A 12732-nucleotide genomic window follows, 5' to 3' on the forward strand; every position below is an offset into this window, starting at 1 on the left:
TGCCCAGGACAAATTTTGCTGCCACCAGCTCCGATTTCTTAATTATTAACGGGTCTGAAGCCAACCCAGATTAGTTGCATATTTCACTTCAGAGGACGTGGCCGTACGTTATAGAGCAAGGAGAGACAAGCTAGTAATTTTATATTTTATTCCAAAAAAGGTAGGCAGTGTTTACAGAAGTATAAAAACATATTATAAAGACAAATATCATATGTACAATACAATTACAAATAAAATAGGATTAACGTTGAGAAAATCAGTTACATTTCGTTATGTCATCTTATCTCATGGTCGTCCGTGTGCTGTGGAGGAGGGTACACATCTAGATGCATAGCACGCATCTGTATATCAGCTAGACCCCGGACAAAGACACGTGAAGACTGCTGCTTCATTCCTTATTTCCTAGCCTAAAACCCAGGCGCTCCCCCTGTGGTAACCTCACTTAGAGGCTGAAACCTCCCCTTTACTTAGAGTTATGGTAACCATTTTTATGCCTAGCTCGCTGTATGAATCTCGTATATGAAAGCCACAATGATCAGGAGGTGCACCATGTCGGGGAGATTCTTCTAAGTGTAAACACGTTGTAATTACATGACCCGCTTATGGGTCTTGTTGGGTTTAGCTTCTAGTGATTTCAGGGAGTTATAGATCCCTCAATGGACATCCGGAATACATAATTCTTATATCTCTAGCCCTGATTGGTGCCAATATACATAACCTTCAGAGAACAATAGAATCTCAGGCTTTCTGTACCAGTTTTAAACAGTACCAGGTGGGAGGGGGGAATGAGGGATTTTCACAGAGTCTGACTGCGCAGCGTAAAGCCATATCAATTCTTGAGGGGGGAAGAAGTATAGGATTTCACACACAGGCAGAGGGAGAAGAGGGGGGTCGGAAAGGCCCACAGCGTGTGTCTGCAAAGCCATGGAACCTTTAGGTAGATACTCAAACATGCATATTCACATTATTGTGACAGTGGTTCACAGTTTCTTAATCCAGCAGGGGGATTCTTAACTTGCGTAAAACAACTGGGAGGGGGAACAACAAAACTTTGGCTGTCTTGGCCAACACCCGGGGGAGTTCCCGGCACATTCAGGGTCACCAGCCCACAGGAACAGGAACAGTTCCCTTCTCACTTTCCTTTTCTCTTTCATGCAGCAAGCACAATTTTAACTTGGTCAGAATAGACCTTTTGTTTTCGGGCCACCATGTTGGATGCTGCAGTTACCTTCAAACCCAGGTCTCCTTTGCTCCAGACTGCCCAACATAGGTGGTTGAGTGGGGGCCCAAGTGCTATGATTGGAGTACTGGCCACTTCAGTCATGCCTGAGTCCTTTGCAATGACGGTGGAGGATGAGGTGCTGGATCCCGTTTCTCCACTGTTCTTCCGGGTCCATTCTGTGGAGCTGGAAAACGCAAGACTGGGAGGTGGTGGAGCCCTGACCATGGTTCCCTCATGCTGTGGGCCTAAACCGGCCTGTAGAGTCACCTTTTCTGGTTGTGCAGATTGTTCTCCTTCTGGTAGTAGGGCCACCACCGCATACCACCCTCACGGTACATCTTCTTTAATGAAACTGAGACAGTCTCCTTGCTGCAGCATGTAGGGCCAATACAGTAAGGAACCGGAGTTGACGTATACTTTGTCGCCAGTGATCGCCTCCTGAATGAATCCATACCCACTCACAGAGTCAAAGTGCCTCACGATTTTTTGCGTCATCTGGTTGCAGACCTCGCCGCTTCCGGGAGACTTCAATTGGGCCAACACCCACTTCTCCCTCTCTTTCTTCCTCTGGACAACTGTCGCCACCAACTTAGCCTCATCTGGGACCGGGGGCTGCTCTATATACATGAGGGAAAGAGGGCAGGAGCTGTTCTCTGGGCTGGGACCTCTCCAGGCGGCTGAGGTGTACTTACTGTGGGGACTGCCACCATCGCTTTCAGCTGTGCTGCCCGGCCGCAAGGCTGCAGCTATCCGACATGGCCGTTTTTGTCTGGTTGTCACATTTGGGTTCCGGGATCGGCCAGGGAAACTTGGTCTTGTGGTCTTGTTCCGGATAGTGAATCTTGGCCGAGGGTAGATCCTCCAATGGCCATAATCCTCCCAGGTGCATTTCCAGCTCCATTGGCTTCACCGTTCTCTGCCATTCGGCCTGTCCAGGCCCACTCTGTAGTGCTGTAGAACTGTTCCATTGGGTCATGCTCGCTTTCAATTCCTTTCGCTAACAATGTCGCCGGCTTGCCTCTCTGGACAAGCCACCTCCCAGACTGGATGGGTTTTTAAGCTCTTTCGCTTCTTCCGTCTCGCCATTTCGCTCACCGCGATCTTACAATCGGTGCTTGATGCCATCTTTGCTTTCACTGAATCCTTACCGCTTCTGTCAAGTTTTCTTGATGCGTGGACCAATCCTGCCAAGAACACCAAATGTACAGTGGGCAAGAGCGGTAGTCATGACCGAGCTGCTGTCCAGTTACGTTCTGGTGCTTGACAGGAAAACAGTGTCCCAGTCCCAGTGTGCTGTAGGATGTGGGGTGCATGACACTCACTTGTGGGCTGCAAGCCTCTGCTGTCTCCAGGCCTACACATTCACAAATAACTCAGGAGACACTAAGTTCATTGCAACAAGCAAATGTTTACTGGTCAGTCAAAGTTCATCAAGTGGTAACACATGAGACAGGGCAAAGCACTTCATATTCCTGACTTTCTTAGCACAACACATCTTCAGCCATACCATTCGTTCCTCCTTTACCATACCTTCTACCCACTGGCTCTGTAAGCCCCAGGGATCTCCCTTCCTGTCCAGCAGTGCACCTGGGATCCATTACCTTCAGTCTTTGGGGGCCCCTGTCCATCTTCCCCTGTTTGTGTGAAAACCCTAGAGAGACCAGACCGGTGTGAAGACCCAAGTAATACTAGATCTGAGTGAAGACCTGAGAGAGACCAGACCTGAGTGAAGACCTAAGTAATACTAGACCTGAGTGAAGACCTAAGTAATACTAGACCTGAGTGAAGACCTGAGAGAGACCAGATGTGATTAAAGACCCGAGACAGACCAGACCTGAGTGAAGGACTGAGAGAGACCAGACCTGAGTGAAGACCTGAGAGAGACCAGATCCAAGTGAAGACTGAAAAGAGACCAGGCCCGAGTAAAGAAGTCAAGGAGCCAGATCTGACTAAAGGAGTTGAGAGACCAGATCAGAGTAAAGGAGCCGAGAGACCTGACCCAAGTGAAGACCCGAGAGAGATCAGACCTGAGTGAAGACCTGAGAGAGACCAGAACTGAGGGAAGACCTGAGAAAGACCAGATGTGAGTGAAGACCAGAGAGAAACCAGACCTGAGTGAAGACCCGAGAGAGACCAGACCTGAGTGAAGACTCAAGAGAGACCAGACCTGAGTGAAGGCCTGAGAGAGGCCAAGGCCAGAAGAGCTGAGCCAAGTGAGCAGTCAGAGCCGAGAGAGAAACGACTAGGCCGCAGTAGAGGGATGTTCATGTGAGCTGTCGCTTTCAATGTAGACATACAGTACAAAGAGGAGACTGGGGCCGTGGTTCAGGAAACGAAGGCTGCCAGTGTGACAAGTGTACCATGTAACTCACCAATCTGAGACTTGCGGCCTAGCGTGTGGTATAATCAGCTCCTGTTAAGGCCTGTGTGATGAGAGTGGTCACGGAGAGCTCCTGCCGGCGATTCTACTGCTTCCTGTCGATAGAGCAGCTGCTTCCCTACCACTCTGCTCTATTGAGGGCGAATCAGCTGTCAATCAGCATGACGTTGGCAGTTACACTCTGTCAGAGCAGTCTGGAAAAGAAAGAGGTGCTATGTGAAGCAGCAGCGTCGCCGGCAGGAGTGGTCAGTGACCGCCCTTGGTTTCAAAAGTAACAGAATGAAGCTATTATCTAGACACCAGTGGCCCCAAAGCTTCCAAGCAACAAGTTGGTGGGGCATCGATGCCCAGACGATGCACTGGGACCCATATCACAATGATCCCTGAACGTTTGATGCTGACACACTGTAACAAACCCTTTGATGTGCGAGCAGTGTGAGGTCCAGATGAGTTTCACATGTAAAGCGCCATGGAATAAATGGCGCTATAATAATAAATAATAATAATAAGTTTCCAATTTGATACAAACATCACACATATGTATTTACTGACAGCAAGCACACTGACACTAATACATTGTAACAACCCCTCAGCTGTAAAGAAGGACAGGATTTCAGTCTCTGGATATAAACCATTTCATTATTTTTTAATATAGAAAGTAAACAAAATCATAATAAAAAAATCATAAAAAGTGAGTTTAGCCCAAACACTGACGTGAGCGGCGTCTGGGCTCGTATTGTCGTATATATGAAGGGTTAATGGGAAGATACAATGTAACAATCAGTGATACACATTATCTGCTATATAGAATATCACATTCCTTGGATGAGCGGATGGGTAACACCTTCTCGGGTTAACCCTTCACTGCCCCTCGTGGTATTTATGGCTCAGTTGACCCCTCCTCCACCCTGAGAACATTGGGCTGTGGTGACACTAGAAGTCCCAGCATGCCCTAACATCTTGTTAAACGCTCTCAGACTTCAGGGGTCTCCATTTGAACATGGCGTCTTGGTCGAAGTCGTCCCTCTCCTGCTCTTTGGCCAAGTCCAGGAAAACCTAAGAAAACAGGGAGGCAAATATGATGACAATGACCTCTAACTTAAAGGGGAGCTGTCACTTGCCAGAAATATGTAGTTTTCTTGTGTGGTGTAAATGCCACTTTTCTGCTGAGTCCGGAGCTGTTTGTCTTTTGTTCCTGCTCCTCTCCGTTCCTGAGATATGGCCTCTTTTTCCCTGGATATAAATCTAGTCTTGCTAGCACTGTGGGCGTGGCCCCTGTGGGCAGGCTCTTGAAGACACGCCCACTTTGTCAATAAGATCAGATTTACATACAGGAAAGAGGAGGCCATATCTCAGCAATGGAGAGGAGCAGGAGCAAAAGGAAAACAGCGCCGGATTCAGGAGAACAGCGGCATTTACAGCAGATAAAGAAATCACACATTTATGTCATGTGACGGGACCTCCTTAAAGGGGTTGTCCACTTTGTGTGCTATAAGGGCATGTAAAGATAATGGAAGATGGGGGTCTTCTCATCAGGTTTACTGATATATCAAACCTGTGAGGCTCCTGTAGTGCGCAGAATGTGGGCACAATAGACAAATCCCATAGAATGGGCAGTAAAGGTGTACAGGCAGTACCTGCTCCAGGGTAGGCTGGGAGAAGCTGTACTCCTCAATGTCGTGGACGCGCTTTGCTGCAAGCAGGAAAAAAGAAAATAATCAGTTATAGACTTGAGAAAGTCTGAGTCCCTATGACTACACTTCCTGCTCTTACCTTCCTCCAGCTGAGAGAAAGCCTGCGATAAGGACTGCACATTGTCCATAGGGATCTTGTAGCACAGCAGCGAGGAGAACCTGTGGAGATGACATACTCGTTGTCCTCCGCCCTGATGTGATCTAGGAGGGTGTCGTGTGTGGGTCCCGTCATTACCTGTCCTGTCTGTCCGCCTGCGGGAAGATGCGTCTGATCTCCTGGTGAATCTCCTCCACCTGCTGGGAATCCTTCACCTTCATCTCCAGGAGGTAACCTTTACCAAACTTACTCTTCAGCTGCTGGATGGACCCGATGCATCTGGGGATCAGACAGCAGTGTAAAGAATGGGGGACATCCTCTAGCCGTACTAGGGATTGATTTATGGGGCAGAGCCAAAATCACCATTGACAACCAAGGATGGGGCATGTTGAATCCAGATATGTCCAGATATGTCCAATCAAGACACCGCCACACTGAGGTCTTGCTAAATCAGTGGGCTCAAGCGGAGATTTATAAGACCAACCCTGTGACCTACTGTGGACCCCTGTTATAAGCGGTGGTCACCTGAGCTTCCCAGACACCATAATGGCGACGCGGTCACACACGGCCTCTGCCTCCTCCATGTAGTGCGTGGTCAGGATGGCGCCTCTCTCCTTGTTCCGGAAAGCTGCTCGGAGGGCTCTCCTGTAATAAATAAGAAGCGTCCACCAAACGGAGACCGCGCTGGTTCTGCTTATATTGTGGGGTCGGGAGGTGCTGGACTATTGGACCTAGGGAGTTCTATGGGCCGTCCGGACCACTCACCACAGTCTCTGCTGCCCCTTAGGATCCAGACCGGTGGAAGGTTCATCCAGGAGGGCGATGGTCGGGTTACCCAGCATGCTGATGGCAAAGCAAACCTACGGGGAGAATACAGAAGATGGGGCGTTACTCCATTACTGTATGGTCCCTGATAATCCAGCAGAGACCCCTAATATATCATCATTGATGAATCTGACAATCTGGTGCTGCCAGGCTCATTTTCAGGGGGGCACATACTTTTCTGGACACCCCAGCAGACAACTTTTTGGCCGGCATATTTAAATGTTTCCTCAGTTCTAGGGCGTCCGACACCCTGAGGATGAAAGACAAAATAAAAAGTATCATGAAAATAAACTCCGAACCTGTAGTAACGACGGCGCTAACGTGTTTCATTATTTTGCAGCACTCGACTATTTACCGCTTTACTGCTTCATTTGCATCATTTTTCTTCATGCCCTTCACCGCGGCGTAGACCTCCAGATGCTCCTTCACCGTGAGAGTCGGCCACAGAGGGCTAAACTGCGGGCAGTAGCCCATGAAGGCAGCGCTGTCATCGGCTGCACTGCCCAGGACCACCTGTAGGGGGCACAATGCACAAGCAACATTCCCTTATAAGTCCTCCATCTCCCGCAGTCACAGAGCAGCAGAGGTGAGATCCTGAGAGCTGACAGCAGAGCAGTAGGACTGTCCTTACCTCCCCGGCTGTAGGTGTCAGTTCTCCGGCCAACACTAATACAGAAGTGGTTTTCCCAGCTCCGTTAGGCCCCAGTAATCCCAGAACTTCACCTGTAGAGATGTACAAACACTCTGAGTGGATCATCCAGTACCGAGTTCTCCCCTTAAAGCGGATCGTCCGGTACTGAGTCCTCCCCTCAGAGCGGATCATCTGGTACCGAGTCCTTCCCTCAGAGCGGATCATCTGGTACTGAGTCCTCCACTCAGAGCGGATCGTCTGGTACCAAGTCCCCTCCTCAGAGTACTGAGTCCTCCCCTCAGTGTGGATCATCAGGAACCGAATCTTCCCCTCAGAGTGGATCGTCCGGTACTGAGTCCTGCCCTCAGAGCGAATCGTCCGGTTCTGAGTCCTCCCCTCAAAGTGGATCATCAGGCACCGAGACCTCCTCTCAGAGCGGATCATCCAATACCGAGTTCTCCTCTCAGAGCGGATCATCCAATACCGAGTCCTCCCCTCAGAGCGGATCATCTGCTACTGAGTCTTCCCCTCAGGCTCACTCTTCACTGCTGGTCCACATTTACACGCACCTTTTTTCACACAGAAGGACAAGTGTCGGGCAGCTGCTTTCCTCCTTCTTTTCCTACAGGTGAAAGTTCCTGATTTGTCCTTAAACTCTTTGCGTAGACTGTCAACGATGATGGTCGGCTTCTGAGGAAAAAAAAGTAATGTCAATCTGGATTCAGTCATTGCTGTTATATATGTGTGTGTGATCAGTGCTGTTATATATCTGTGTGTGATCAGTGCTGTTATATATCTCTGTGGTCGGTACTGTTATATCTATAAATATGTGAACTTTTTCCCCATTGAAAATAAAGAACAAAAATAAAATAATAAGTCTGAATGTTCTTTAACATCGTGATTGTAAAACTCCTGACGACCAAAATCTAAAATTAATTAACCCATATGGTACAAAAAAAAAAGAGAAAAAAAATCAAATCACAAAAATTGTGGATTTCAGCCACCCCTTTAAACATGAGCGATCGAGACGCCGAACGTTCCCTACATTGGAAGTGATAAAACTGTCAGCAGCATCGAGGAGAACGAGTCCTGACGTGGCTCCATCCACAGGGAAATGTAACCGGGCTTGGAAAATGGTGACACAAAAGTTTTATTTATTTGATTTTTTAAAAATGGCTTTTTTTTTGTTACCACTGAAATAAAAAATAATCAGTTGGACTCGGGTGTCACCAAACTCCTATCATCACTTTTGCCCCAAAATGAACACTGAAAACAAAACCTGAAGAACAGTAGTGGGGTCACATTTCACCCCTCCTGGAATTTTTTCCTGTATTTCCATAAATGACATCATTAAAAACTGAATTTCGTCCTCATACGGCTGCGAGGACAGAAAAAGAGAAAAACCCCGGAAGAAGAGGAGCAGAAAGCAAATGGAGAATGGAAAACAAGAGATTAATGCCCTGGATACAAACTCACCTCTTCGTCATCTGTCGTGCCCTTCAGGTATTTAACCCTTTCCCGCTCGGCCAGCACTTCCTCATCCGCCTCCTCCAGGTCTTCCGGATTCTCCTTAAATTTATGTTTTCTTTGAGAAAATCTAAAAAACAAGCTTTATACTGTAATATCCAATGTGGGGGCAACACATCGGCCCCGAGAGGGGGGTAATAGAGACAAGAGGAGAACTCTATAATTAATAGGCGACTGGCAGGGGTCTAAAACATTGCACCAATCAGCACAGGAGACGGTGCCACAAATCTGCAAATGAAGGATTCTTTCATTTTCTGACCTATAGACGGGATCTGTTCTCAGGCATCTTGTTCCAAATCTCCACTCCAAAAGCCAGAGGACGCCCCAAAATAAGATGATGTGAACGCATGGCTGAAACCAGAGAACAAACCAGGGTAATGGAGACAGAAAAAAACCTATGTAACCAGCACTGCAAAGAGCAGTCTGGAAATATCTACATATATTATATTACATATCATGTACTATACTCCAGAGCTGCACTCACTATTCTGCTGGTGCAGTCACTGTGTACAGACAGACATTACTGATCCTGAGTTACCTCCTGTACTATACTCCAGAGCTGCACTCACTATTCTGCTTGTGCAGTCACTGTGTACATACATTACATTACTGATCCCGAGTTACATCCTGTATTATACCCCAGGGCTGCACTCACTATTCTGCTGGTGCAGTCACTCTGTACATACATTACATTACAGATCCTGGGTTACATCCTGTATTATACCCCAGGGCTGCACTCACTATTCTGCTGGTGCAGTCACTGTGTACATACATTACATTACTGATCCTGAGTTACATCTGTATTATACTCCAGAGCTGCACTATTTTGCTGGTGCAGTCACTGTGTACATACATTACATTACTGATCCTGAGTTACATCCTGTATTATACCCCAGAGCTGCACTCACTATTCTGCTGGTGCAGTCACTGTGTACATACATTACATTACTGATCCTGAGTTACATCCTGTATTGTACTCCAGAGCTGCACTCACTTTTCTGCTGGTGCAGTCACTGTGTACATACATTACATTACTGATCCTGAGTTACATCCTGTATTATACTCCAGAGCTGCACTCACTATTCTGCTGGTGCAGTCACTGTGTACATACATTACATTACTGATCCTGAGTTACATCGTGTATTACACCCCAGAGCTGCACTATTTTGCTGGTGCAGTCACTGTGTACATACATTACATTACTGATCCTGAGTTACATCCTGTATTATACCCCAGAGCTGCACTCACTATTCTGCTGGTGCAGTCACTGTGTACATACATTACATTACTGATCCTGAGTTACATCCTGTATCTCTTTTTTATTATAAAAGTACAAAACAAAACTTACAGGCAAAGCTTACAGACAAACTCAATAACAAAACAAATTATTCACAGTCCCCAAAAGTCCAATGTCCAGCATATTTATACAAACAAAATGTTCCTCCATTTCATTAATACCCCCAGCAAGGGAAGAGACCTCAACCTATATCCTTTTTTCTCTCCCCTTGTACCTTTTTCCCTCATACACACATACCCATGCATTCATCCCTAGAAAAATAAACAAAAGTCGGCCAACTGCCCTAAAGAAAGCAAATAGGCCACCTGGCCAAAACTTAATCATATATTATTTTTTTTTTATTATTTTTATTTTTTATTTTTATTTTTTTTTTATTTTTTTTTTTTTTTTTTTTTTTTTTACCTCCTAAACTAAACCACCACCATTCCCCCAAAGGTCCCACGAAAGTTTGTGGCCTATCACACCAGGTCCCACGAGAGTTTGTGGCCTATCACACAAGGTCCCACGAGAGTTTGTGGCCTATCACACAAGGTCCCACGAAAGTTTGTGGCCTTCACTATACAACAAGGTCCACAGAAGTTTATGGCCCTTTTTTCCTCTTCTTGGCATCCCGCCGGACGTCCATTCTCCAAAACCCATCCCCCCACCCCCCAAGAAACCCCCCACCCCACCTAAACTAAATCCCCCCTACACGCATCATAGTACACATGTAACATATATACAACCTTATAATAACATATAATCAATAATAACATAATAATAACCAATACACACCTTAACCATGACCAAAGAACAGGCCCAAGTTCAATGCTTGCAAGCCCTATACCCGGGTTACCAATTACAAAACAAAAATCTATAAGTGAGGGTTACAGCCCACCACCAGGAACTGGAGACCATAGAGGCTCTCACCCTAATCTACCGCACATCCCCCTGACCCTCCCTAACAACACAAAAGAGAAAATCCTGTCCCTATAGCCCTACTAATCTCTCCCTACCTGCCCCTACCTGTCCCTCACTGACCCTCACTACCAACCTAATACTAACTACCTGTCCCTAAAGACTGTCCCTATCTGTCCCTCCCTGTCCCTACACATCTATCTGACCCTACAAAATAAAGATAAAAAGATAAAAAAGACTAACTCAACCCTATCACAGGCACACAGAACCTAACTCTCCCTAGGGCACATTAAAGGAGAAACCCCTCCAAAGAAGAGAGGCCCTCCCTGCACCCAGCCTCTCAAACTCCAGCAAGCGCACTTTTGCCAGGTCACCCAGGATGTTCCTAATCACCTCTTCCCTGGGGAGGACTTTCCGCTGAGTAGACACTAGACACCGTGCATTCCACGTGTGGAACCTAGTTACTAAACTAACTAAGAAAACAGTGCCCCGATCTCGGCCACCAAGGGACCTGAATGCCCCATAGGCCCACTCCGCATAGGAAAGGCCTGCCAGCCTAGGCCAGCCAATGGAAGCACCCACCCTGCTGTAGACCTCTGTATTAAAGGGACACCGAAGCAGGAAATGCTCCATGCTTTCAAGCATACCGCCACACTCTTCGCGGGGACAATCCCGGTCATCAGAGCATCTGCACTTCAGGTTGTCCCTCACATACAGCTTCCCATGGAAGCAGCGCCAAGCCAAGTCCCAAAACTTCAAGGGGATCCGCTTAGAGTTCAATAACCCGAGCCCTACCTCCAGATCCCAGCTTGGGCAATCCCTGAGCGCCAGGGGCTTCTGAAAGTGGGTCAACAGGACCCTATTGTCAAGTAACCTTCTCGACATGGTCCTGATCTCCCACACTCCCAGACCCCACCGACGGATCACCTTCAGAACCGGGGTAGCATAAGCCGGAAGATGCCCATGAGGTGTTCGAAGGTCCTTTACCTGCCCTCCTGTCTCCCATTCCTGGAAGAAAGGCCGAAACCACCCCCTACAGGAGAATACCCACAGAGGAGCCCTCTCTGACCAGAGGTTGGCGATGTTTGCCTTAAGAAAGGTGTTTACTAGAAACACCACTGGGTTGACCATACCCAACCCTCCTAGTCTCCTCGTGCGGTACGTGACCTCCCTCTTGATTAGGTTCAGCCTATTTCCCCATAACAATTGGAAAAACAGGCTGTAGACCCGTGTCCAAAGAGGCTCTGGCAAGATGCAGACGCTGCCCAAATATATTAGCAAAGGAAGCAAATAGCCCTTGGCAAGACTAACCCTTTCCCTTAGGGTCAAAGACCAACCCTTCCACTGATCCACCTTCTGGGCGGCAATCTTAAGTCTGCCCTCCCAGTTTTGCTGGGGATAGTCCCCCGGGCCGAAACTGATGCCTAATATTTTTGCTGTGGCCTGAGGCCCTGGAAGGGTGTCCGGGAGATCAAAACTTGGATCTCCCCCTCCCAGCCAGAGACTCTCACACTTGTCCCGGTTGATCATGGAACCGGATGCCACCGAGTAGCGTTCAACCTCAGACATCACCCAATCTGCCTCCTCTCTCGAGGATACAAAAAGGGAAACATCATCAGCGTACGCCACTACCCTCAAGGCGGCCTCTGGCTCCGCCTGGTCCATCCTGACTCCCACCAACGGTCCACGCTCCACCCTCCTTAAAAGGGGGTCGATCGCAAACACGTATAACAGCGGGCTCAGAGGACAGCCCTGGCGGACACCAGACCTCACCTCAAAAGGGTGTCCGACCCAACCGTTCACGAGCGGAAAAGTCTCTGCCCCATTGTATAAAACTCTCAACCAATCAACAAACCTCCCAGGCAGACCATACCTCAGAAGGACGGACCAGAGGTACTCATGGTTAACCCGGTCAAAGGCCTTCGCCTGGTCTAAGGACAGCAAGTACCCCTTCCAGTGACCTGCCCTGCCCTGCTCCACTGCCTCCCGGACACCGAGCACAGCACTAAATGTACTGCGGCCTGGAACAGAGCAGTGCTGGGCCCCCGAAAGGAGCCGGGGCGCAAACTGCACCAGCCGATTAAAAAGCACCTTTGCCAGAACCTTTCGGTCCGTATTGAGAAGCGCTATGGGACGCCAATTCTCAATACGGGACGAGTCTT

General features: G+C 48.0%; 1 protein-coding gene across 1 annotated transcript in view; it reads right to left on the reverse strand.

Moving 5' to 3' along the window:
- Nucleotides 1-4221: 4221 nt before the first annotated feature.
- The window catches only part of LOC143766774 (ABC-type organic anion transporter ABCA8-like), a 158366-nt gene continuing 149855 nt past the window's right edge, over nucleotides 4222-12732 (reverse strand). Inside the window, exons 29-40 of the mRNA XM_077254726.1 lie at nucleotides 8636-8727; nucleotides 8326-8446; nucleotides 7419-7539; nucleotides 6850-6941; nucleotides 6574-6731; nucleotides 6393-6468; nucleotides 6159-6253; nucleotides 5919-6038; nucleotides 5532-5672; nucleotides 5376-5455; nucleotides 5240-5295; nucleotides 4222-4658 (exon numbers count right to left, since the gene is read on the reverse strand). Of these exons, the coding sequence (XP_077110841.1) occupies nucleotides 4566-4658; nucleotides 5240-5295; nucleotides 5376-5455; nucleotides 5532-5672; nucleotides 5919-6038; nucleotides 6159-6253; nucleotides 6393-6468; nucleotides 6574-6731; nucleotides 6850-6941; nucleotides 7419-7539; nucleotides 8326-8446; nucleotides 8636-8727 (1245 nt within the window). The 3' untranslated portion in view covers nucleotides 4222-4565. The remainder of the gene's footprint in view (nucleotides 4659-5239; nucleotides 5296-5375; nucleotides 5456-5531; nucleotides 5673-5918; nucleotides 6039-6158; nucleotides 6254-6392; nucleotides 6469-6573; nucleotides 6732-6849; nucleotides 6942-7418; nucleotides 7540-8325; nucleotides 8447-8635; nucleotides 8728-12732) is intronic.

The sequence above is a fragment of the Ranitomeya variabilis genome, chromosome 4 (genome assembly GCF_051348905.1).
Source record: "Ranitomeya variabilis isolate aRanVar5 chromosome 4, aRanVar5.hap1, whole genome shotgun sequence".
In the NCBI taxonomy this organism is placed as follows: domain Eukaryota; kingdom Metazoa; phylum Chordata; class Amphibia; order Anura; family Dendrobatidae; genus Ranitomeya; species Ranitomeya variabilis.